Below are 25831 nucleotides of genomic sequence, written 5' to 3' on the forward strand. Positions count from 1 at the left end.
CCGAAATTTAATTGTTTCGCATTTAATTCCAATTGTGGTGCATTACGGTTTAAACACATATAGTACTGGTGTGTGTGTGCTGTATTTATATACTGCACATTATTCAATACATATGTAACTTTTGTAATTTATTATCTGTTTTTTGATGCAACGCCTTTGATCTTTCCACCAGTGGTCAAGTCTATGCAAGGTTTGTGTTTATTTAAAATAATATATATATGTTGTTGTTGTTTTTTAAACGACAGTCGTACTTGCAATCGCCGGCACATTTTATCTTTGATGCGCATCCGTCGCAATGACATGTCACCGGCCGGGGCTGAAAAAAAAAAATCCCCAAAATAAAGCTTTATTAGTTAGTGATCACATGTTTGCTGGTCCAGTTTCCTCCAAGCACTGTGCAGCGGCAGACCACATGACACAGCGCTCTGTGGTGTCAGAGTGGACGAGAAACGGGTAAAAGTGGCTTGTTGTTGTAGCGTGTTATAGAAAAAGAAAAAAAATCGCAAGTTTTGTGTGCTAAAATTTCCACGAGGGGAGGGGGTGGCGATAGTGGTTATCGTGTCCCAAATATCGTCTAGGAAGGTCGGGGAAGTAGACCACTTGTCGGCCGGTGTCTTGTCTAGTCTGGAGCCGGGTTCCTGGTCAGTATGGTGGTGTTTATTGTCATTTTTTTGAGGGGGAAGGGAGGGGGCACACCGAGGCCCTAGCTTGAAACCTATTTAATGCCGTTTTCCTCTTTTCCACATTAAGAGTGACTATTAATATTGTGGCGGTGTGGTCGTTAATATCGTTGCGCGCTAACTAGTTAGCCTTAGCCACGTCCAGTTAGTTTGTTCACCTAGCGTGGCTAAGTCGTTAGCATCCAACTACTGGGGAAATTGCGTTTATTGTTTTGTTTTTTGGTCGGTTAAGTTAAACGCGAATAGTTAACTAATCGAATTCAGGTAGTCCACTAATTAGCCTTTGAGCTAATTAGACATGTATGCTGATAATGGAGTGGTTAGTGTAGTTAATCAACATTCGCGAGCTAGTGTTAGCCCCGTGCTAAAGGTTAGCCTCGTCGCCATGAGGTGTAGTCGCTCGAGGCGGAAGCCCACCGACACTTAAAAGCTTGATGCTTTTCGCACCTATTCCACATTCTTTCTTAATGTCTTGATTTTAGGCAAGTCGAGTTTCTTGCTATGATGGACAGGCCTCGGCGCCAGGCTTGCTTCCTTGTGTGTGTCAGTCCAAGCCGAGCGTTTTACGTAACGTGTGCGAGATTAAGCAGTCGTTTTCTATAACGAGGTTGGCAGCACAACAAAAAACGCACAAATGTGTTCCCCTCCTAGCTGTCCCCCTAAAGTGTGTTTGTTAATAGTTTTCCATTGTGAGGTGGCTACTACTTCACAGTGCACCACTGAGGTTTCTTGCATTATTGGCAGTTATGTTTTGACTTGTAAACAAGTCGTTGCGCACTTTCTGTGTTGTACCTTGGAGCCTTATCTCATGTGTCCACACCTCTTGCATCGCCTTTGTGTTGTGTTAACGGAAGTGTGCGATGAAGTCACTCATGTCGCTCTCTGTTTCTCTCCAGGTGTGATTTCTTGTAAATAACCTGTTTGTATATACTGTAAATGATGACGTCCATGGGCGGAACCCGAGCCCGGGGCAACTGGGAACAGACGCAGCAAGGCCAGACGCAGGGTCAGACACAGCACAAGCAAAGGCCTCAGGTACGACCTTGTTCACATCCATTTGGCGAAAGTGGATCAGAGCCAATCACTGCCTGAAAGTGGAAAAATACGCCTCCAAAGCAAACACTTCATACCTTCCTTGTCACGACGAGGATTAACTCCACTTTCACGCAGCCTGGCAACTACTATTATTCCACCTTTTTTCTTTGGTTGTGCTTCTATAGAAATGTCACCAACATGGATTTGATAAAACTTAATGGCTGCACGCTTACACAGCACTGCGTACATGTTTTGTTTGTTACATTCCATTACAGATACACACCCAGCGCTTCTCACAAACAGAGTTGCGTTATATGTACATGTACATATATTACACTTAGTCCCGCACATACAACACTCACACAATATATCAACATAGGGTCCGTTGGGAAGTTCACGCCAGGTGCTTTCTCTGTGACCTGGAACATTTGGAAATTCGGGGCGTTGTTGGAGTGTGCCATTTGGTTCAGGCAGTACTGACAAATTCAATATGGCGGCCGCACTGACGTATCCCTGTCAATGGCCAACACGCTCGTTCGTAAATTCATAGAAAATTGAGCCTGCTCTGTCTCTGAACACAGCACTCTTGGGGTGCGGTGAGAGCAGCGGACTGAATTTCTGAACAAACCCAGACACCTAGGCAAAGCTAGGATTTGTCTACGTTTGCATGACGTCACAACAGGAAGCAGTCTCTCTACTATAAAAGACTATGACCAAAAACATTCGAGGATTTTTTCTGCCCGGAGCTGATCGAGCTGTGTGTGGAAGACCTCAGCGTTGAAGCTTCACCAAACTGATTGTTTGACTCTGTATTTTCAAATAAATTGTTAAAGCTTTCATCCGGGCTAATCATTGAATAATCACTTCGACCAGAATAAAAGAAACAGGAAATAGAGGTTTGAACGGTCGCCTGCCTTCCTTTGTTCTTTTCACCTCTAACAGATTAGAGGGATGAATTTTCTGCCTTCCAAGGTACAATCAGAGCCTGCTTCCCCTTTCACATGGCCTGTAAAAGATGTAATTTTTTCCGCCCTTTTCTGTGTTGCTGTTCTGTATGAATGGCACCAACAAGGAATGAAGGGATTCATTTTACCCAACAATTTTCCACCTTCCGAGGTAGTATCAGACTCTGTAGCCCCTTTCACACGGGCCATAAAAGCAGGCATTTTTCTGCCCTTTTTTTCCTGTGTTGCTGGTCTGTATAAACGGTACCAGCACAGAATGGTCACCCCAAGCAATTTTCTGCCTTGGTTGTGGGTAGTCTAATAGACTGTAGCCACTTTCACACTATTCATAAAAGCTGGCATTTTCAGGTCTTTTTGTTTTTGCTTGTCACTGTTCTTTATAAGTGATACCAACACTGAATAGAGGGAGGAAGTCAACCCAACAATTTCAGGTAGTATAGGTAGGTGGCTGTCACCCCTTTGACCCCACCAGGTAAAGCCTGTATTTGTTTGCCTTTCTGTGTCGCTGTTCAGTCTTGGTATTTTTCCATCTTCCTGAGGTTATTTTAACGAGGGAAAAAATGTTTTTCCCAGATTGTTCTTGTCATCTGAAGCTCATTGTGATAAATGTACTTGTGTCCTCTGGCAACAGGCCACTGCAGAGCAGATTCGACTTGCGCAGATGATTTCAGACCACAATGATGCAGACTTTGAGGAGAAGGTCAAACAGGTGAGAAGCATTCGCTTGTCAGCAACTCTTGTCCCTTTTTAGAGTTTTGCTTCCTGGATTTGCAAAATGGCCACCCCTTCATTAAGAGAGAAAATTAAAAGTGAACTGTGTTTTGGTTTGCTAGCTCATTGACATCACGGGCAAGGACCAGGATGAGTCTATGATCGCACTGCACGACTGCAACGGGGACGTCAACAGAGCCATCAATGTGTTACTGGAGGGTAGCCCAGACACTGTGAGTCTTGCTGTTTGGTGGGAAAAATCTAAATCAATATGATGTGGATGAATGTTTACATTTAACATGCATGTGGTGCAGTACGCAATGGAGGTTTTTTTTTATTTATTTTTTGTAATCTGTTATAATGTGATGAAGGTAGCGTCGAAGGCAATTAATCGATGACACTATTTTTTTCAGCAGAGAACAGCAGTCCCCAACCTTTTTTGCACCATGGACCGGTTTCACGTTAAGACGTTTTGACGGACCGGCATAAAAACTAATAAGAACCAGTGATTAAAAATACAACTAAGCCATTGTGCTGTATCTAGTTGTTGTAATTAGTGGAAACCTGCGTGTTTTTCTTGAACAAGCAGGCTGGTCTCATCTTGTGTTCCATAGCATAGCGTGTTGCTAGACGTGACATCGTAGCCAGGCTCCCCAAAAATTAAGCGTTTCACTGTTTCTATTTCACGTGTGCCTTTAATTTGTTTGAGGATGGACTTGCATAGCTTACAAGTGAAAGTGCTACCACTCTCATTTTTGTTCAGATATTTCCACACGCTTTTATGTAAATCGACCCAGCAAGTTTCCAGCTTCGGAGGTGGTGTCTTGTAGACCATTTCATGCTGCCTGTAAAGGATGACATTTATTCACCTATATTTTGTACGTTGTAATTTTTTGTTTTGTAATTTTCCACCTTTAGGGGTAGTATCAAAGACTAACTCTCTGCCGCTGCCCCTAAAGCAAGCATCTTCATGGGAGTACAAAGTCACCCCAGAAATGTTCTACTTTCCGTGATAATATTGTTGTTCCCCTTTCACGCTGCCTGTGAAACTGCCTTTTTCCGCTTTCTATTTCCCGATTCATTATAAACTGCACCAACACTGAATGATGGGACAAAGTCGACAACACGATTTTCCACCTTCGGAAGGTAGTGTCAGACCCTGCAGCCCCTTTCATGCTACATGTTAAAATTGACTTCTCCTGCGAATTTTCCTTGTTACATTTATGTAGAAACGATGTACAATGGGGGGATGAAATCGACCTTGCAATTGTTCGTTTTTAGGATGTAGTATCAGAGGCAACAGAAATTTATACGTCACACTAGTTCTCGTGACTCATCTAATTTCTAATCTAATATTGTGATGCTGTGTTACTGTATTAAAGCACTGTCTTGTTTCGCTGGGTCTTTTATTTTTTTATTTTTATTTTTTTTTTGCTTGCTTTTGTCCTGGTGGGGTAATTTTATGGGATGTCTGTGTTTTCTTTTATCTCAGGACTCGTGGGAGATGGTGGGGAAGAAGAAAGGCGTTTCGGGCCAGAAAGAGGCCAGCCAGCCGGAGAGCGGTGAGGACGGGAAAGAGAACCGGGAGAAAACCGAGAAGGATGTAGCACGTCGGCGAGGGGGAGCTCCTCGCAGGGGCCGTGGGGCAATCAGAGGGCGAGAGTGTACGTCTATAAATTTTTTAATTTTAATTTTTTAAAATTTGTGTCCAGTTGTTACTTAATGTCTGAGTCCTCTTCCTTCCCTCCAGTCCGAGGTCAAGAGAACGGCTTGGATGGGGGCAAGGTGGCAGTTGTAGGCCGGGGCGCGGAGCGAGGCCGGAGGGGGCGGGGACGAGGAAGAGGGACACTTGGTGAGTTGTTATCACTTGTTTTGACTTTAATCCCATTTCATGTGAACAATCTCAAGTTTTGCTTTCTCTTTCCTCCTCCTCAAGGAGTGTCGGGGCGGCGTGGAGGCCGATTCTCAGCGCAGGGCATGGGGTAAGCGGAGAACACCTGCATATCCTCAAACAGCCAGAGAGAGGGGCCCTTTTGTTCCACTGTTACCTGTTGCCATGGCCACATGAGAGTATTACCCAGGATCTATTGTTTGGTGTTAATTCACAGCAGAGTTGGACGTGGTGCAGCCAGTGGAACGAAACTGTGTAGGCCCACATCTCTTCAGAATCTATTGGGCACTATTTACTCCACAGTTTCTCGTGAAACACTTCAAAATCCTGCATACTGAAATGAAAAGCCCATTTTATATGCAGTAACGTGGGGGGGAATCCAACTCTCCAGCAGTCCTACAATGCTTCAGGGGAGATAACTTGAGATATGATTATTCAGTTTCTTCATCATGCGTGACTCCTACGACATTCCTCCAAAATAACTCCACAACTCCCAACCCGATGCCTTATCCTATACTGTACGTGTGAAACTACAAGCTAGGGAGCCAAAGCCGACCTGAAGTGTGACTACTTCACGTTTCTTGCTTCAATGGGTTTATTAATTTCATTCTGTCTGGAAATGGGCACTGAAAAAGCAAATTTTCTTTACTTTTAACAGATATGACTACAAATCCTTTCACCATATACCTTCTTGACATAAATTCAATAGAGGTACAGTGGTGCCTTAACTTACAAGTTTAATTCGTTCCATGACCACGCTCGTACCTCAAAACATATCTCCAATAATCTTTCCCCATTGAAATTAATGGAAATACCATTAATCCAGCTCTTCCATAAAACGGAAACCAATCAAACTGTGCGTCATGATTTCATGCATTTTTTTTGTGTTGCTTCTGGTGTGTGCGCCTTGCCCACGAGGGGGCAGTATGATGTGCGTGTGTGTGTGTGTGTGTGTGTGTGTGTGTGTGTGTGTATATATATATATATATACACTTTTTTTTTATTTTTTATTTTTATTTTTATTTTTATTTTTTTACACATAGCTGCTGTAATATTCGCCATTTTTCTCGGGATAAAAAGAATATGCCTGTGAGTCTGTGTTGCTGAAGTGTTGGTGTTCAGATATCCATTGATTATTGATTTTCATTGATTTGTAATTCAAGTTGTTAACAATATCTAACAATTGCAGGAGAAATTGTATGCCTATATAATTAAGTGACTCTACAGTCGCATGACTTAAAGGTTTGTGGGAAAGCGTAACTTGTGGCAAAAATGAGTGACACCCATGTTACTGTGTCCCTTAAGGGGCAGACCCTATTTTAGGATCTCTCTGGCTTTCATTGTTAGAGTTGGAGACTTTTATCAAATTAATTCAGCAGATATTCATTTCTTTATGGCAAAATACAGAGGAGTTCTTCCTGAATATTGATTTCCTCTCTCTTCGCACACGAGCCATTCCTGCCTCCATACGCTCACACAAGAAAGGAAGCCTCTGCTGGTGTGATGTTACTTGTACCTCTTCGAGCTACCTGTAATTTCCTCATCATCATACATGTGCACTTGTAAGATTGAATGAGAGACAGGAAGTAATATGAAGGAGAGGGTGTACAGGCGCTTGGTGGTTTCATTTAATCTCGTATATGCTTTCTGCTGACTTCTGCACTCTTTTTCATGCGTTTTATTGATTCACTTGCCCAATATGTTTAAATGGGTGCACTATACAAGCATGCAATCAGTGGTATTTCCACCACTGAAAAGGTAAATTGTCAGTTCAACTTTTTTTTTTTTTTTCCTCTCTCTCTCTCTTCCCCGCCGCCAGAACCTTCAACCCTGCCGACTATGCCGAGCCAAGCCAGACAGACGAAAACTACTGCGGAGGCAGCACCTGGAACAACACAGGTGGCATGGAGACAGAAGAAGGAGCTCGTGAGTACATATAAAAAAAATATTTTCATATTTTGTACATTGATCTTAATTGAGGAATCCTCTCTATCCAGGATTGGAATACGCTCCGGGAGAGGGAACGACTTACCCACCTAAGTTTGAGTCTGCACCCGGTAAACCTTTATTGCACATTTTCGTGTACAGTGATACCCGTTTGGAACGAATCCCCCACAATAGGTGAAAATCCACAATATAGAGAGACCTGTGCTCTGTTTGGAATCATTCACTCATTCTCTACTCTCTAATTACTATATCGGTCTTGTAATATACTGGACTATATAAAGTAGTTCACTCATCAGTCAAATGAAAATGGTTTTTGAACACTAATCGGACGCGCCATTAATTACGCCATTGCTGTCGTACCATATCAAATAAATTATAACAATAGTGTTTGAAGTTGAGCGTGTTTTACAAAATTAAATAAAAACAAAGCACTTTGTCCTGTGTTGTGATTGGGCTTTTTCTGTATTGGCGTAATGCATCACGGGATGTATTGTTTTTTTCTAAGGACCATCGGTTGGTCACTACTTTTTAAGATGCATTGAAGGCACCTAGTCACTACACATTTGAACAGCAATTCAAAAAGGCAATTTTTTATTTTTTTTTAACTTTTGTAATTCAAAGTGTGTACATATCAGTGCACAAACTGAACCATGCATAAATCGCACACATTACTGTTCAAAGAACAAAACCCCAAAAATCAAGAATTTCTCTCAAAAATTGAAAACAATGCAAGTCAATGCATATTTACTGCAAATCAATGTAACTCTTGCTGTTGCCTTATAGAGATAAGGAATGCTCTGCTTCACCTTGGCAAGTGCCATTCATTCATATAATTTTTGCAACAGTCTGTTCTTTTTCTTCATTTTTGTATACCCTCGAAAAGGATTGCTCACAACGATACCTTGTGACAAACGGTATGAGTAGCAAAAAAAAGGCTTTCGACGACTTTGTGACGCCAAAAGGCTGACAGCGTTGTTGTTCTGAAGCGTTGTCACGAATCATACGAGGTGGGGTGAATGGAATTTAAAAATATCCCCCCCCATAAATCTTTTCTTTCCCCACCGTTTCCTAATTGACTTCTGTAGCCTGTTGGCGTGCACTGTTTACACTGACGGCACTATATCGACAATACTGTATGTATTGTAGCGTCTGCGTGTTTATGTTCCTCTCAGAGGCAGGGAGTCTGCATGCGAGTTTCTGTGCGTGAACTGCGGCGGACAGCAGCTCCTGCGTGACTGTGCTCAGTGTTTTACTGTATTCCCAGCATTCAATAAACACCTGAAAACTGCGTCTGCAACTGTGGCTCTCCTTTTTCCCACATGCGGTGGCATTACAGTAAATAGATATACTGTCAATACCCATCGCTATAGATTTCTGCTATACAGAGGATTTTCACGGTTACAAAAAAAAATAAATCTATGATATAGCGCGGGAAGGGTGTATTAACCCACTTGTTCCTGTCACTGGTGCTGAACAAATATATGCCCCACTCACAGGTGCCTGGAGGACACCCACAGAGGAATGGGGCACTGATGACTGGAATGAGGATGTGAGTACTTGACCTTCCCCCCCAAGGAAATTCATGCAGAACTCAAATCTAAATTTGTTCCAATGTCATGAAGTGACTTTAACATTTTATTTTCATACCATGCAGTTGTCAGAGACCAAGATATTCACAGCATCCACCGTGGCGACCATTCCACCACCGCAAGAGAATGTCACCATCACCAAAGGACAGAGGTGGGCCAAACGCTCCCTTTTACACGGCCTGTAAAAGCTGACATTTTCCCATTCTTTTTCAATGTAGCTATTTTGTAGAAATGACACCGGCCCAGAATGCGGGTACGAGGTAAACTTGGCAAATTTCTGCCTTGGGAGGTCCTGACAGAGTCGTAAAAGATGTGGTTCAGAATTGGACAGCGGTGTCAAGATTCTATATAAAAGGCACTGGTGGATCTTGTTACATCTGTTGTGTGGCAATTTTGCAGGATTTCGATGTGAAAGGCTCTAAAAGAGTTTTCAGTTACATGGAGAAATTGACTATTTCAGGATACATTGTTGTTGATCAAAGTTCTAATCTCCCCTCCAAGGATTGACCTCGCGGTGCTCTTGGGGAAGACTCCCCCATCTTCCTCATCTGAAACAGAACCCCAACCCATGGAGTCCCCCCAGCCCTCCTCCTTGCCCCAGTCGCTGGTTTTCAGCAACTCCAAGCAAGGACCCCCTATCTCCCAAACCTCCTCCGGCGCACCTTACACCCAGCACGGCATGGTGAGTGGTAGTGATGACTTTTTCTCTGGCTGTGTCACAACTGACACTGTATTGTTTTGATGGCAGGCCAGCATGCTGAACAAGAGTTTTGGGGAGGTAGTGGACCAGAAACCAGGTACTACCAGCGGGACCACTGGCTCCCAGTTCCTGGAGCAGTATAAAACAGCCCAGGCGCTGGCTCAGCTAGCCGCCCAGCATTCCCAAACTGCGGCCCCTAACTCCAACCCCCCGTCCTGGGACACTGGTGCCAACTCACGGGCACAATACGGTGAGATGGTACATGGTCTACCCCAGACTGGAGTCTCTTTTTTTTTTTTTTTTTTCTTCTTCCTTTTCTTGCAGTGTTGCGTATTGCTCATAGTATGTGACTGGTTGCCAGCCATGCGTAGAGCACATACAGTATAAACAAACAAACTGTTCACATTCACAACTATGGACAGTTTGACTGCACCCCGCCTCTCGCCCTAAGTCAGTTGGGATAGGCTCCAGCTAACCTCTGAGACCGTGACCCTAATGAGGACAAGCGCTATGGAAAATGGAAGAACATTGTGTGATCATGTTGTTCCGTGCAGATATGAAGACTCAACCAGAGTCGGCCATTCACACGCCTTTCGCGAAGCGCCCGCCATTCCAGGCCGTCACCACCACCACGTCGTCCATGTTGGAAGTTTTCCTGCCTCCCGCCGCTGCCGCCTCCTCCGCTTCCTCCTTGCCGCCGCAAACGACGTCCTCGGCACACGCCGTGCCGCCGCCCGCCTCCTCACATCCGAAAATGGCATCGGTCACGTCGCTGGGTCAGCAGGTTTCTCAGACTTCCTCGGGCGCACAGGGCTCCAGTCCTCTGCCTCTGCAGCAACACAAACTCAGACCGCAGAAGAAGAGGACCACCATTGCAACAAAGGTGAATGTATATGCTTTTTACAAGTTACAAAACATACATTTCCTCCTCAAATAGGAGCCTCCATTATATAGGGGTCCTCTATTTACAAATTTTCATCCTATGGCAGAATTATAATTTTATTTTAAGGCCATATTACCCAGCTCTACCTCCCACCTTTATACAACCCCAATTCCAATGAAGTTGGGATCTTGTGTTAAACATAAATAAAAACAGAATACAATGATTTGCAAATCATGTTCTACCTATGTTTAATTGAATACACTAAAAAGACAAATATATTTAATGTTCAAACTGATAAACTTTGTGTTTAGGAAATGATAACTTAGAATTTTATGGCTGCAACACATTCCAAAAAAGCTGGGACAGGGTTATGTTTACCACTGTTACATCACCTTTTCTTTTAACATTCAATAAACGTTTGGGAACTGAGGACACTAATTGTTGAAGCTTTGTAGGTGGAATTCTTTCCCATTCTTGCTTGATGTACAGCTTCAGCTGTTCAACAGTCCGGGGTCTCCGTTGGCGTATTTTACGCTTCATAACCCGCCACACATTTTCAATGGGAGACAGGTCTGGACTGCAGGCAGGCTAGTCTAGTACCCGCACTCTTTTACTACGAAGCCACGCTGTTGTAACACGTGCAGAATGTGGTTTGGCATTGTCTTGCTGAAATAAGCAGGGGCGTCCATGAAAAAGACGTTGCTTGAATGGCAGAATATCTTTCTCCAAAACCTGTATGTACCTTTCAGAATGAATGGTGCCTTCACAGATGTGTAAGTTACCAATGCCATTGGCACTAACACAGCTTCATACCATCACAGATGTTGGCTTTTGAACTTTGCGTCCCCAACAGTCCGGGTGGTTCTTTTCCTCTTTAGCCCGGAGGACTAAAGCTCGGGCCCAGAGAAGCCGGCGGCGTTTCTGGGTGTTGTTGATAAATGGCTTTTGCTTTGCATAGTAGAGTTTCAAGATGCACTTACGGATGTAGCGCCGAACTGTATTTACTGACATTGGTCTTCTGAAGTGTTCCTGAGCCCATGTGGTGATATCCTTTACACATTGTCGGTTTTTGATGCAGTGCCGCCTGAGGGATTGAAGGTCACGGGCATTCAATGTTGGTTTTTGGCCTTGTCGCTGACATACAGTGATTTCTCCAGATTCTCTGAATCTTTTGATGATATTATGGACCGTAGATGATGAAATCCCTGAATAGTCCTTAAACTGTTCGACTATTTTCTCACGCACTTGTTCACCCCGTCTTTGCTTGTGAATGACTGAGCAATTCAGGGAAGCTCCTTTTCTACCCAATCATGGCACCCACCTGTTCCCAATTAGCCTGTTCACCTGTGGGACGTTCCAAACAGGTGTTTGATGAGCATTCCTCAACTTTCTCAGTCTTTTTTGCCACCTGTCCCAGCTTTTTTGGAACGTGTTGCAGCCATAAAAGTTAATGATTATTTGCTAAAAACAATCAAGTTTATCAGTTTGAACATTAAATGTCTTTGTCGTGTATTCAATTAAATATAGGTTGAATATGATTTGCAAATCATTGTATTCTGTTTTTATTTGTTTAACACAACATCCCAACTTCATTGGAACTTGTTGTAAATGAATTGAACACACTTATATAGTTACAGTTGAGAAGAATATATGCCCAAACTTTGAATCTTTCATCAGATTCCGGCGATGGCGGTGGAAATGCCCGGCTCGACGGACATCTCCGGACTTAACCTTCAGTTCGGAGCGCTGCAGTTCGGCTCGGAGCAGGCGCTTCCCGAGTACGAGTCTGGATCCTCCAACGTGGCGCCTGTCAACCCTATGCAGAATAGTCTCTATGCCACCCCCAACAGGTTTGTACATCAATGCAAGGTAGTTAAGGTAATTGGAGTGATTTCCTCCTTGCGTTTGTCTTATAAAATCAGTTAACATGACGTGTCAATCTGCAGTGAGTCAACTCCAGCTCTTTCCAACTCCAGCCAGATGGACATGTATGAGCAGCAGCGAGCGCCTCAGTCGCGACGTTATCCTCCCTCCGTTTCCTCCTCCCCACAGAAGGACATGCAGCCCAAGGTAGGCCTCGCAACATCCAGGCCAGATGTTCTGATGCGCTGAATATTAAAACAACCCCCCCCCCCATAGAAACCAGTGAGCTCACCTTCATTGTTGCTTTTACAGAATGGCTTCAGTTCACTACAAGCGGCGCAGTCTATGGAAGGCAAGTGTCTTTGTCCTCGATACTAATCGATAAGAGGAAAATGTCACTTATTTTTCTGCTACACCTGAATTACTTTTGTATTTTTTATTTTCTATTTCTTTTTTCATTTGTTCATTTCTTGACATGTATATAATTTTCGTATCTTCTCGCATTTATTTTTTTCTGTTTTTGTCTATTGCATTTCATGCATTCATTTTCTTTTTAATTCTTCTCATTTTCTCCCCTCATTTAAAAAAAATTCCTTTTAATTTCTACCTTTTCTCATTTTCTTAGGTATTTATATTTTATTTTCTCATTTTTCATGTTCTTGTATTTTTTTCAAATTTCTTTGTCTCTACTTATTTTCTCATTTTTTTTCTTTGCATTTATAAAAATAAATCAGAAGAAAAAATACTTCTGATTTATTTTTTTCCTTTTTTTCTCACTTGTTTTTTTTATGCATTTTCTCATTTCCATTTTCCCCCTAATTTATTTAGTTTCTTTTTTTAATGTAATTATTCTTTTCTCATTTATTTATTCTCTAGCTGCAGCGAGTTCTGCAGTACCGGTCAAGCCCACGTCGGACTCTGTGGCAGTACCTGCCCCGGTAGCCGGCATGGGCACTTTGTCGGACGGCGGCTCGGGTCCGGCCTCCCTCCTGACGACGTCCAATCAAGTGTCGCTTGTCGTCCTTGGGCAGGGCGAAGAGCTGCCGCCGAGCACCGTCCCACCTCCTCAACACAACAGGTGATAACACAAGTCTACTCCCGTCACATATGGACCGCAACTGTCGGTAAAAGAGACTTGATTAAACTATTGTCTTGTTACAGTGCGCTCTCGTCACAGCAAAACAGCCTTGCTCCATCGTCGGGTCGAACATCCAACTCAAACTTAGTGGTAAGATCCCCGGACCACACAGCAGGGTACACACAGATTGCCTCACTCTAATGGGATCCTAATGTCACCTGACCGCCTCTTCCTTCCAAAGCACCCAAATGTAGATGGCGACTCCAGCCTCCATTCCTCCTCATTCCCCTCCGTCTCTGTGGTTTCGTCGTCGGTCCCTTCCTCAGCCGCGGCGGCGCATGTGTCGCTAGGGGCCCCGGTCTCGGCCCCTGCCCCATCTGGTCTCGGCCCAGTAAGCAACATGTCCATGGGGCTCAACACGGTGTCCATGGGCGCACAGGGCGTGGCCTCCCCCGCCGCTGTCTCGATCTCCGCCGCAGCCTCCGCCGCTCCCTCCTCAGTGACTTCCTTGTCATCGCGCAACACTGCAGCATCCTCAGGTCAGGCATAAACCAACATAATATTCCCTTACATTGAAGCCCCGTTTATCAATGGGGATATGCTCCACACCCACTCGCAGTAGGTGAAAATCCATGATACAGAGAGACCATGAAACCCTTTAAACACACTTAAACACCCTTTAAACACATATTCCAGAGTGCCTCTTCTCACTCACTCTCGTTTTCTAAATAAGAGGTCAACTGTGCTCACTTCAAGCTGTTTGTCCTTCCCAGTAGAGGTTTACTGTAAAACTGACACACAAAACAAAAGAGAATAAAACATGTTTTTTGTTTTTTCATATATTTACTGTGATGATGACTTTACTACAGCATTAGAGAACATTATTGACAGACAACGGAGCATTTTGACATGGTCCAGCCATGGTAGTATTAGAGCTCATAGATCGTGTTTTTTCCTGTCAAATGTAGGGAAAGTGCTTCCAAATTTGCCCCCCGGAGTGTCCCCTCTGCTGCCCAATCCTTACATCATGACCCCGGGACTACTGCATCCCTACCCAGTGAGTGCTATACAAAGTCCGTGTGTAAGCGTGTGTGTTGTGTAATAACAAAACATACCGTGTCAGACTCAGGTGTACGGCTATGACGACCTGCAGATGCTGCAGACAAGAATACCGTTGGTAAGTGGGCATTACCGTGTGAGTCGTCATTTCGTTTGTCACATAATAGTAATAATCTGTTCCTTGTGTGTGCATTTCCAGGATTATTACAGCATTCCCTTTGCAACCCCAACAACAGCACTGACTGGCAGAGAGGCCAGCTTGACCAACAACCCATATTCTGGTGAAACTTCCTCATTGGCCCATTTAATAAGCACATTTGTATTGGATCTGAGACGTTTTTCTGCGGTCATCCTCTGTCTAGGTGATTTATCCAAGTTCGGTCGAGGTGACGCGTCCTCGCCGGCCCCCGCCACCACATTGGCACAGAATCAGCAGCAGAACCAGACGCAGACGCACCACTCGACCCAGCAGCCTTTCCTCAACCCGGCGCTGCCGCCCGGTTACAGCTACACGAGCCTGCCCTACTACACCGGCATGCCAGGCCTGCCCAACACCTTCCAATACGGCCCCGCTATGTTCCCGGTGAGGATTGGACACATAAATAAAGCAAACCTCCACTTGTTTTTCTTTGTGTATTAAAGCGAGGGATGTTTTTCTTTTTCTTCCAGGTGGCTCCTACCTCGTCAAAGCAGCACGGAGTGAATGTCGGTGCGTCGGCCACACCCTTCCAACAGGCTAGCGGCTATGGTTCCCATGGATACAGCACTGGTGAGCTACTATGAATGGAGAATGCAAGTCTTGCGCTATATGATATGATGCGTAGTTAACACTACCACTGTAGGCTGTATAGACGGAGCTATAACAATATTTATAGATATGCGTTTGCATCTGCTCATGTAGTGGGACAGAATGGTAGACTGACAGTAATGTCCTAAACTGCGGATGTGACTGGCTTGAAATAGACATTTTACAAAGTGAAAGCTTGGCTAACATGTCCCGTCTTCCAATGCATGTTTGCTCAGAGCAATGAAACCCGATTTTGTGTGTGTGTTTGTGTGTGTTAATACAGTGAACCTCCACATGTTCACAGTTCGGAATTTGCAAATTCGCAGGTTTGTTTTTTCGAACGTATCCTCAGTTATTCAAAAAGAATCTCGTCCACGTGTTATGTGGTAAGGCTAAAAAGCAATACAATTATTACTTTGGCACCATCTGGTGGATTCTTGGTGTTGGGTTTAATTCACTGATAGTGTTTTTTTTGTCTTCTTTTGAGATGTCCTGTTTTATTGCTAGTCCTTGAATGCGCCTCGTGCACCGTCAGAAGTGAAGAAAGTATGTTTCTGCTTCTTTCCCAGTGCAGCTTCTAAAAGTTGTAGTCTACTTTGCGGTTACAATTTTGCCTGTATTCCCTAACATTTATTATTGTCTTTAAATGCTGAAATGTGATATTTAATGCCGTCATACCATTTGTGTAAAGAGCTAGTGTGCATATTTGTTTGCCCATGTGTGATGTCAGGTCAGTTTGTGTTATTTAGGCTAGTATGCTAGAAAGTACTATTGATGCACCTCATGTGAAAGTGGTCTGTTTTTGTTGTATAATTACAGAATACAATCATTTATGTAACATGGGCTCATTATTGTGTACATGCTAGATGCATGGAGTTGATGGTTTATGGTAGTGTCAATTTTAACTCCTTCGCTGCCATCTTTTGTCTTACAAACTCCTTTTGGGGAGGTGTCAATTATTTGTGGATTTTCGCTTCAGTTTTTGACGGTGTTTACCATAACCTCTTACACCCAGGACTTCCTAACCATTTTGTGTTTTCACATGGTGACAGGACATCACTCAATCAGATCATGTTTATGATTTTAGTGTAAAAATATAAAAACAAATTCTTGTACACAACTGCTTTACATACAACCGAGCATGAGAAGTGAGAACTTGACACTGTTCTCCTAACGTTAAGAAAATTCCCTTAGACACAGGTGCCATTGCGCCCATTTACAGCTCCGATACCTCTAAAGTGTCGGCGGCATAGATGATTAACAAAGATATATTTTTCACACTATTTAGATCTAATTGGATCTTTTCTTTGGTTAGGAATCACTGGTCTACATGATATTTCTATGCTCCCCCCAAACCAGCCATCTCTTGAATAGCACCAAGATGACACTACCCGTCAAACAAACATTTGTGTTGCTGCTTCTGCTGCTTCCTGCTGTCACTCAAGCTCACTTTCCACCTTCCCACACACAACCTGCCTGCTTCCTCACCTCCCCCCCCTCACATAGCACTTGCAAACTATTGTTTGCACTATGTAGTTTGCAAGTGCAATCTGAGGCAGGTCTGCCTCCCGCCTGGTGTGTCTAACGCTGTGGGCTGCGGCTGTGTGTCTTGACTGTTGCAGGCTATGAGGATGTGGGCCAGGCTTCAGGGAGTGGGGATTTCTGTAAGGGCGGATACGGCAATGCCGTGGCCGCCGCCGCCGCCGCTGCTGCCGCCGCCGCTGCCGCCGCCGCCGCCGCTGCTCAAAACAAGCCGGCCAACTCCGTCAGCGGGCCCGGAGTCGGTGAGTGCCGCCTTGTGCCGGATAGTAAAGGCCGACGTCACCATGACTCCATCCACCCACCGCTCCCTTTTTGCTCCTATTCTTTTGCCTCGTCACTGTGTGAAGACCATCACGCTATGCTTTTAGATGTTTAGCACTTGAACTTCTTCAGATGAGTTTAATTCTTTCCGTGATCACGCTCCTAACTAAAAACATTCTTATCCCAAATAATCTTTCCTCTTTAAAATGAATGGAGAAGCCCTTAATACGTTCCAGCCCCCTCCCCTCAAAAACAAAGATTTTGTAATGTTTTTTTTAATAAGGAAATTTAAACTACATTATACTTTATTAAAACTAATAGTAATAACATAATAAAATGGAATTTAAAGAATAAAACTGTTTGTGCATCATGATTAATTCATTGCTGCTCCTTTTGGCGTGCCCTATTTTGCCATCGGGAGGCAGTATAATAGTCATGCAGACAAACGAAGAGTTTCGGAACTTCTATAAGCTGCACTGATATTAGATGTTTTTGAATATTCTCATTCATCCAAGTCATCTCATCGTGAAGGCATTGAATCGATCGCAACTGGACTGTTCTGTTTGTCTTAGAAGACGTTTTGCCTGGCTAGTGCGTCCTAACTAAGCCTTGTTGCATGAACTGATGAGGCCTGCTCGGATGAGAAGCGAAACGTCTTCTAACACAAACGGAACAGTCCAGTTGCAATCAATTTAATGCCCTGAGAACTCTTAAGTCTTAGGTATGTCTACATGTGTTGATGCACCATTTGTGTTCAAATATCGATTGCTTGAAGTTTTTTGAAACCACCACATAGATGCAGTTCGTTCCTGTCTCTTTTATGTTGTTAGCATTAAGATAATTGGACTTCGGTTGTTTTAAATGCACGTGTAATCCTTTTGTTTTATGTTTGGTTTGCCAGTAAACCTGAACTCGTAGAGGCGATAAACAGGTTGCGACTATGGTTAGCACGTTTTCAATTAATACTTTCGATGCTCACTTAGAAGATATCGCGCAAGATCGGCTGACGTTGCGCGCGACTGGTTTGGATAGCCTGCCTTTTTATTTATTTATTTTATTTTTAACTGTATTTTGGGGTTGAATTGCAAATTTCCTCTTAAGTGTCCCTTTTGTGTGCCGCACACCAGTTGACCCTGTTCTGCGTCTACGTGGCGATACAAGGTCAGTGTGTGGCACAACAAACCCCAAACACGGTAGCGGATGCCACACAACAGTTAGACTTGAAATGACGTAGTCTGCTGGAAGTGGTGTGCTGCCACATGTTTGTCTAACCATCAGTTGAGAATGTTGACGAATTGCTTCCCAGTCTTTTTTTTGGGGGGGGGGGCTTTGGTTTGTCCAGCATTGAAGGCCTTTGTTTCTTTCCTAGGCGTGTCCGTGACCTCAAGCAACACCGGGGTACCTGATATTTCAGGTTCTGTTTACACAAAGACACAGGCAAGTACCGTACTCTATTACGGAGGTTCTCAAAATTTTTGGGACCAGGGAGAATTATTTTTTTTATTTTTTCATGGACCTCTTCATAATCCTAATGGCTATTGATTCACTGAGAAGCAGAGTGGGCTAACTCATTTTTTCTCGTGTTGCAGGGGAGTGATTTTAAGTTTGATGGTTGCGACTGAATGTTTAGTGCCATAGTGTTTCATGTCCAAATGCAGTCGCACTGGATCCCAAGCTAAAAAATAAAAAAAATTAAAAAATTAAAAAAAAAGTGCTCAGTGCAACTATGGACTGCCACCTATGTGTCAAAATTGGAACTAAACGTTGATTGACTAGTATTCATCTGAAAGAAATGTCTTAAAACTATTAATTTCTGCACTTTAAAATGACAATAATGGAGTTAGCCCATTCTAGTTTTCAGTGGCTTAACTAAATTTCACTACCATGTGTACCAATAAATGCCATAGGTATTAAAAAGTTGCATATTTTTTTTTTTTAAAGAAGAAAAAGTTGCAATGTTGTATTTTTTTTGCGGGCGGGGGAGAGAAAAGTTCTGTTTGATGGTTCAAGAAAAAGAACAAAGATTCATGTATTTGGTGTGAAAAGTAGAAATTTCACGCGGACAAAGGGTATTTTTCGGAAGATGGTCATAATACTACGACAAAGTAAAAGAGTCATATTTTACTTTATTCTCTTAATATTCCTCTTTCTTCAGGAAAGATGCCTTTATTCTGTAAAGATTAGGATGATATTCTCCCAAAAAAAAAAACTCACATTTGTTTACAAATGAAAATAGTACTTTACCACTGTAGTATGACTTTTGTCTTTTATTAATGCAGTGATATCAGATTGTGATAATACTGTAAGTCACGATTCTATCAAAGGTAAGGTAGCCAGGAGTAATAGGTTTATTATGTTTGTTTTTATTTGTGTGCTGGTCCCCAGGTAGGTATGCACTATTTTGAATGATAAAAGAATTATTTTGCGGACCCCTAAACTACAACTTGTTAGCCTCCTTGTAGTGCAAGTATACAGTACGTGAACGTTGCCACCTTTCTTCTTTCCAGCAGTCATTTGAGAAGCAGGGTTTCCACGCCGGCACTCCCACGGCATCCTTCAGCCTCCCCTCGGCCCTGGGCAGCGGCGGCCCCATCAACGCCCAGGCCGCAGCAGGCTATGCCCCGGCCCCCTTCATGCACATCCTGGCGCCGCACCAGCAGCCCCACTCCCAGATCTTACACCACCACCTGCAGCAGGACGCACAGGTGACACTCCATGCACACGCTAGTTTCTTGTCTTTGTCCGCCTGGCTTTTTTCATTGCTCCTTTCTTCTCTCTCCTCTCTTACTAGTCTCAATGTTTTCTCTTCTCTCCTCTGCTGTCTCCTGGTTTAATGTCTCTTCTTTCTCATGTCCCATCTCCTCTCCTGTCTTTTTCCTCTCCTTTACGCCCTATCTTACTTTCCCATCTTTCTTTTCTCCTCCCCTCTTTTACTCACCTATTTTTATACGTGTGTGTGTGCGCAGAGCGGCGGTGGACAGCGCAATCAGACTGCATCCCTTCAGCAGAAGTCTCAGATCAACAAGTCTGCGTACAATAGCTACAGCTGGGGGGCAAACTAACATCCAGCGTCGGAGCCCTGGACCCCCACCGTCCACTCACTCACAAACAGAAGCTGTGAGGGAGTGGGCAGGGCTCATCTCCTGAAAACCAACTCCATGTAGAAGGTTTCCTCCTGCTGAGTTCCCCTCCGGCTGTTTTCCGTCTTCTCATCCCTTTGCGAGGATGTGCCAGAATGAATTCAGGAAGGGGCTAAATGGTTGGAAAAACATGACGTGACATGTTGAGTGTTTGGGGAATTTGTATTGTTCAATCCAGCACCAATCCTTTGATTTACGTTGTAACAGAATAATTTCCTAAAGAGAACGTGTTTCCCGTATGGTTCTTTATGTTGCTGTTATGCTCTCTATCAGACCCCCCCCCCCCCCCCCCCCCCATTTTTTTTCCATACTAATTTGGAGGAATGAAGTAATGTGGGACGGTGGCGATGGAGGGGTAGGGGCCGCTTTTCTATTCCACACCCCCTCTTCACAAACTATTCATTTGCTTGATTGCTGTTTGGTTTCTATTCCCCCACACCCCCTATTTTATGTCCTTTTTAAGTTTGAAGAAACAATTCTCTAAATTTGTTAGAGTTGTGAAGTTTATTTTTTACTAAATATATATATATAAATATATATATATATATATATAAGCGAGCTGGCTTGGAGTGAGGACGTTTGTCATGTGATCGCGTGCATGTTTGTACACATAAAAACCAGTAAGGGGGGGTAGGTTGTTTTGGGGTTTTTTGTTTTTGTTTTTTTATTATTTCCTAGCACAGACTTTTCATAGTGTATAAAACATGTACAGTAAATGTTGCCATCTAAATATGTTGTCACACAAGTTACTAAATGACCCTTTCCAAGACCAATCCGCACCTCAATCTGCCTTCCATCAATGATCCAGTTAATGTCTTTCAGTTTGGGAGACCTCCATGCGCCACCACCCCTTTCTGCACATTTTAAAGGAAACCTTACAGCATCCAATACTGATGGACAGAATTGTACTTTTTGTTTTGTTTTTGTCAGTGATTTAGTTTTCTTTTTGTACTGTGCATTTTAAAAAAAAAACAACAAAAAAAAAACAAATGTAAATGGGAAAACGTGTCTTGTACATATAAACAAAAAAAGTACTGTAGTGCCTGTTTGTTTGCTTTACTCCTCAGATTCATTGCAGAACTTAGAGCTTTTGTTCCCTTTTTTATTTTGTAAAAATATATAAATAATAAACAAGGTCAAAGACATTTTCATCATTTTGGGGGATGTGAATGTCTTCAGGAATCCATAGTTTTATTTCCTTGTGGCCTAAAAATGTAATTTTGACCAGTGACAACTGTTTTACACTGACTGAAAACGAACTTACCAATTTAAAGCAGAATCTCACTTTTGGGATTCAAATTGGCTAATAAAAGAAAATCGTGAAGAGTTTCACATCGCGCTTTGCTGTCGCCATGATGTTTAAAAGCAGCTTGGCGGTAGTTACGTCATGGGAAACAGCGTTTTACGACACTGTTGGAAACTTGTTTTTATTATTTTCCTCCCCCTTGCCGTCAACACCCAGGATTGCTATAAGTCACTTTCCCCCCCCCCCCCCCCCCCTTAAATCAACCGAACCTAAATGAGCCTTTTTGATTTATTTCGTGGCTTCTTCGGCGTTCCCGGCGGCCATTTTCGTGGTCAAAGGTGAGTTTGTGACAGGCGAAAGTGACAGCTGGCATGTAGCCAACATTTAGCTAGCACAAGTTGTTGAAAATATGCTGTTTAGCACAACAATGATAACATTAAGCTTTTCTTTGCCACGTATTTTTTTTAGCCAGCGAATTTCATCTTGGCCATTTCATTATACTTGGAATATATAGTTGGAGCCGCTGTTAATGGTCTGAGCGAGCATTTCAAACTATTGCGACACAAAGTGACATTTAAGTAACTTGGTGTACAGTGGAGGAAAACATGTTGAGCTGACTCGTGGTATTTTCTGTTGTCACCACACACAAAGTGGCGGCTGCCTCGTAGTTTAACGTCAAGCTAGCACAAAGTCGTCCAGTTAACCCCCGTTATTCGCGGCGTATAGGTACTGAGCAATGCCGCGAAGAGCGTGTAACAAGTAATTTAAATGTTTGTAATTACGAAATAAATAAAATTGATGTGCAATACTATGCTCGTGTCAGTGAGGCGCTAGGTCACATGCCATAAGTGTTTTATGATTTTTGTTTTAATCCTTACTGTGTGTCACTTGGTCTTTAATGCTTTATCCTTTGATAGCTTATCCCAGTGAGGCTGATGTGTGCAATAGCTCCTTATTAAATATGCCATGCTTGGCTAAATATACTCTTATTCGTCATCTATTCAACAGAATGCAACGTGAAGCTGCAACAGCTTGACAACCATAAACAGATTCTGAAAGGGGGATGTTCTGAAAGGGATGTGACCACCGAGTTTAGAGTGTCAGAGGCGTGTTAGAAGTCACAGAAACTAAAAGGGCATAGAAGTCGAGGTCCTTTAGAAAATAAAAATAAATGCGCACCTGTTTTGAATTTTGCTGTTCAGCTCCTTGTTAGAGAACAGCAAAAGGTACTGAAACATGAAACAGTTGGACATGTGCATTCAACAGATAGAGAAGTTCAAATTAAGTTCACCTTTAAAGGTTAAAGTGCACTTTAGGTTCATCCTGAAATTTCACCCCGAAGCCCAAACGTTTTTGTATAAATCTAAGCTATTAAACAAAACTAACTTTTGTGAGATTTTCTGGGTCAATACACAATACTTGTGAAAATGGAGGATTTATCACCATTTTGATTGCTAATCTAATTCAATAGGGACCCCTTCTTTGATGCCATGACCCGTGATGAGGACGACGATGAAGACGACGGCTTCTGCTATGATGGCTTAAGGGGGGACGGGCAGGACCCCTTTGACAGCGCATGGAAGTTTGGCTTCAGCTTTAGTCCCGAGGGGATGAGAATCCAAGAACCTCCTCTGTTTGGAAACGTCCTCAGGGAGATGGAGGAGATTTTTTCCCAGCTGGGATGCTGGGACTCGCATGCCGGTAAAGCCGCCGACTTGATGATTGCACGTGGGAAATATTTTGACTCATGATGGCGCCCATCATCTTATACTGTAGGTATTCCCAGCATTGCGCCACCGCCGCTTCACGAAGGAAGACGCGGGTCCAGCGGGAACCCCCTGAGAGACTTCATGCTCAAATCTCCTGACCGTGACGGACAAAGAAGAAATGATGTCCGTCCTTTCTATGAGTCACCACAATTCCCGAGCTCCACCCCTTTTTCAAAAGTAAATGAGACATCCATTGTAGAAAATTTTTGTTTGCTTTTATTACAATCTGGCAACTATTCTTTTTTGTCTTCAGTTCACTGATGTTTGGAGACAAAGACTACAGAAAACTCCAGAAGATGACTGTAAAGAAGACAGAGGTGAGAGATTATTATAGTGGTACCACCAGTGTCCCAAAGTATACGTTTTTCGAGTTATGGACCATCGCTAGGTTTATATTTCTTTCCAAATTGCATTTTTTTGCTGTTATGTGTTTCAACCCAAACTTGAGGTGGCTTTCACGTGCATACCAAAGCAACAGGTGGCGCTATAACGAGGCCGTTTTAGCTAACCAGAAGCCTGAAGAAAGTCATTTCTAGAGAAGACACGACAAGTAAAATTTCAAAGAGAAAGGGGCTGATACTGGAAAAAAATAGCATTAATTAGCTCAAGGAGGAAGATATAATAATCATAGATTGAAAATGAGCAAAAACATCCCCCCATTCACAAATAAAAGAAAATCCTTCTGCAATCCATTTAGGCAGCAGATGGAATCGAGACAGGTTGTAAAAGTAGTGTTGTGCCTTCATCTGGTTAATTGGTTGTAAATTTCCCCGATCTTTCAATCAAAGTGATTGATCACAATTTCCATCTCAATTATGGCTGCTTCGGCAGCTCACTAGCTTGCGGCTGGCGCAAGAAGCTAACGTAGCAGTGTACAATAGATCTTCATCCTCAAACAGCACAAACAGATGTGAGATCCTAATAAATATCCGTTGGTCCTATCTTAATTTTTCCAGATCTGGACTCTGCCGTATCCTCTGGCAGTTTGGATCAGATTCTGGCGTCACCCGCTGACCAGGTGCCGAGTCAGCAGCCTCAGAACAGGTCCTTCTTCCAGTCCATTACCGTCACCAAAGTGCTGAAGCCTGATGGGGTGAGTTCGTGTCTCATTCTTTTAAAACATTTTATTGCCACATAAGTAACTAGCTGATGGCAGCTAACTAGTTAGCGGCTAGCTCGATTTATTCCAATTCCCATCTTCAATACAGCGATTTTTTGAGCTCACTAGCTAGAAGGTTGCATAAAGAAGATCATGTAGAAATTCAAATGCACTACACCAGTCACGGAAAATCCGAATCAATATCGTGTGATATGTTGATGTCACATGTTAGCATTTTAAATATTAGCATTTAGCATGAGCGTGTTTTTGCCCGTTGACAAGACGCTGGAGGAGCGGCGCACGGTCCGAGACAGCCGAGGCAACGAGGAGACCACCATGACCCGCTCGGGAGGCCGTGGCGGTCACGAGGGACCAGAACATCAAACCGGACCTGCCCTACCAGGTCAGTACACACACTCATATATAAAATGTTCCTATATGCAGTACAGTGAACCTTTGTTATTTGTGGGGGTTAGGGACCAAGTTTTTCACCTATTGCAGGTGGGTCCGGAATGCATCCCCCGCAATATATGTGGGTTCCCTGCAGTTATGTTCTACACAAAATTTGTTGACTCAACGAGGGTTCATTGCAGCATACGGTATAGGAGAAGTGCTCGTTCAATGCCTGTTCTCATTTCAGGTACTTCCTCTTCAGACATGAGGGATGACGACAGCGACTTCTTCTCAAAGCTCTTTGGGGGCTTTAAATGACTTCATTCTAACACACACACATTTTATTTATGTTGTAGAGTTGAACTTAATTGTACGCTGATGCCGCAAGGTGAGATAATTTTGCAGAATAATGCCTAATTACTACAATGTATTTATTTTTGTATTGCCTTTGTTGTGTTTGTTGAATGAAAATAAATAATGTTGACAATTGTTATAATGTAGAAACAAATGCTTTGTTGTGAATTTGTGGCTTTGTCTGAGGTTTTTTACAAAATTGTTTTTAGAATTTACACGCCAGGCGGAATCGAGCGCTCGCGTCGTATGTTAGCCACTACCCTGCTTTAGACAACGAGAAGGGGGCGAGTTCGAACGAGCCAATGAGAGCAGCGTAATCAGGGCCAACTGCCAGCAGGTGAGCATACCTTTTCCCCAACTGTCTAAGGTTCTGGTTCTGGAGAGGAAGGGCTCAGCTGCCACATACAGTAGGCTATATGTGTAAGTATTTATTTATTTATTTTTTATGTTTAACCAAACCAGCAAATAATATATAATAATAAGAAGAATTTGGACATGCATGCTTTTTGTTGACATTTATCTATATTGTTTGACAAAAGTAATGAAGTCAGAAGTAATGTAATGGCTTTCTAAATCATGACGCACTACTATTATTTACTCAAGTTGTGGCCAATGAGGCATTTATTTACTTAACTGCATAGAGTATCAGATGTCTATTAGGCCAACGATATCACGGCACACCACCAAACTGTCATTATTTATATATATATATATATATATATATGTGTGTGTGTGTGTGTGTGTGTGTGTGTGTGTGTGAGTGAGAATACAATGATGATGATCTAACATGAAATCTTGGTGTATTTAGATGAACACAAAGCTCTATAGTCTTGTCTGAA

The 25831-nt window shown here is 43.0% G+C and overlaps 2 protein-coding genes across 10 annotated transcripts; both read left to right on the plus strand.

Moving 5' to 3' along the window:
* The first annotated feature begins 65 nt into the window (after positions 1-65).
* Positions 66-21276, plus strand: ubap2l (ubiquitin associated protein 2-like). 9 transcript variants are annotated; one of them, XM_061760593.1, is made up of 29 exons: positions 66-190; positions 1577-1715; positions 3312-3389; positions 3514-3624; positions 4884-5055; positions 5142-5243; positions 5328-5373; positions 7102-7208; positions 7280-7339; positions 8726-8778; positions 8884-8969; positions 9320-9500; positions 9567-9768; positions 10073-10401; positions 12079-12251; positions 12348-12471; positions 12577-12616; positions 13141-13342; positions 13426-13492; positions 13584-13881; positions 14311-14399; positions 14466-14519; positions 14601-14682; positions 14764-14984; positions 15071-15170; positions 16811-16972; positions 18361-18428; positions 19499-19696; positions 19958-21276. In XM_061760593.1, the coding sequence occupies exons 2-29, from the start codon at positions 1617-1619 to the stop codon at positions 20051-20053; spliced, it is 3600 nt and encodes a 1199-aa protein (XP_061616577.1). In that variant the 5' UTR covers positions 66-190; positions 1577-1616; the 3' UTR covers positions 20054-21276. The 9 variants fall into 9 exon arrangements, with proteins under 9 accessions (XP_061616577.1, XP_061616583.1, XP_061616582.1 ...); XM_061760590.1 differs by lacking the exon at positions 66-190 and adding an exon at positions 302-453; XM_061760594.1 differs by lacking the exon at positions 66-190 and adding an exon at positions 302-453 and having other exon boundaries at positions 19502-19696.
* Positions 21277-21539: 263 nt separating this feature from the next.
* On the plus strand, positions 21540-25146 carry hax1 (HCLS1 associated protein X-1). Its single transcript, XM_061760747.1, has 7 exons — positions 21540-21715; positions 22849-23078; positions 23154-23323; positions 23400-23463; positions 24103-24239; positions 24528-24648; positions 24886-25146. The coding sequence occupies exons 1-7, from the start codon at positions 21651-21653 to the stop codon at positions 24954-24956; spliced, it is 858 nt and encodes a 285-aa protein (XP_061616731.1). The 5' UTR covers positions 21540-21650; the 3' UTR covers positions 24957-25146.
* Positions 25147-25831: the final 685 nt, after the last annotated feature.

This window comes from Phyllopteryx taeniolatus, chromosome 21 (genome assembly GCF_024500385.1).
Source record: "Phyllopteryx taeniolatus isolate TA_2022b chromosome 21, UOR_Ptae_1.2, whole genome shotgun sequence".
Lineage (NCBI taxonomy): Eukaryota > Metazoa > Chordata > Actinopteri > Syngnathiformes > Syngnathidae > Phyllopteryx > Phyllopteryx taeniolatus.

Excerpts from the sequence above, each read along its gene's own strand:
- hax1 (XM_061760747.1), top strand. The coding sequence starts at position 21,651 with ATGAGCCTTTTTGATTTATTTCGTGGCTTCTTCGGCGTTCCCGGCGGC. Across the intron at positions 21,716-22,848 it reads GGCCATTTTCGTGGTCAAAG|GGACCCCTTCTTTGATGCCA; the intron begins GTGAGTTTGTGA and ends CTAATTCAATAG. Across the intron at positions 24,240-24,527 it reads AAGTGCTGAAGCCTGATGGG|ACGCTGGAGGAGCGGCGCAC; the intron begins GTGAGTTCGTGT and ends CCCGTTGACAAG.
- ubap2l (XM_061760593.1), top strand. The coding sequence starts at position 1,617 with ATGATGACGTCCATGGGCGGAACCCGAGCCCGGGGCAACTGGGAACAG. Across the intron at positions 3,390-3,513 it reads TTGAGGAGAAGGTCAAACAG|CTCATTGACATCACGGGCAA; the intron begins GTGAGAAGCATT and ends TTGGTTTGCTAG. Across the intron at positions 9,501-9,566 it reads CTTACACCCAGCACGGCATG|GCCAGCATGCTGAACAAGAG; the intron begins GTGAGTGGTAGT and ends TTTTGATGGCAG.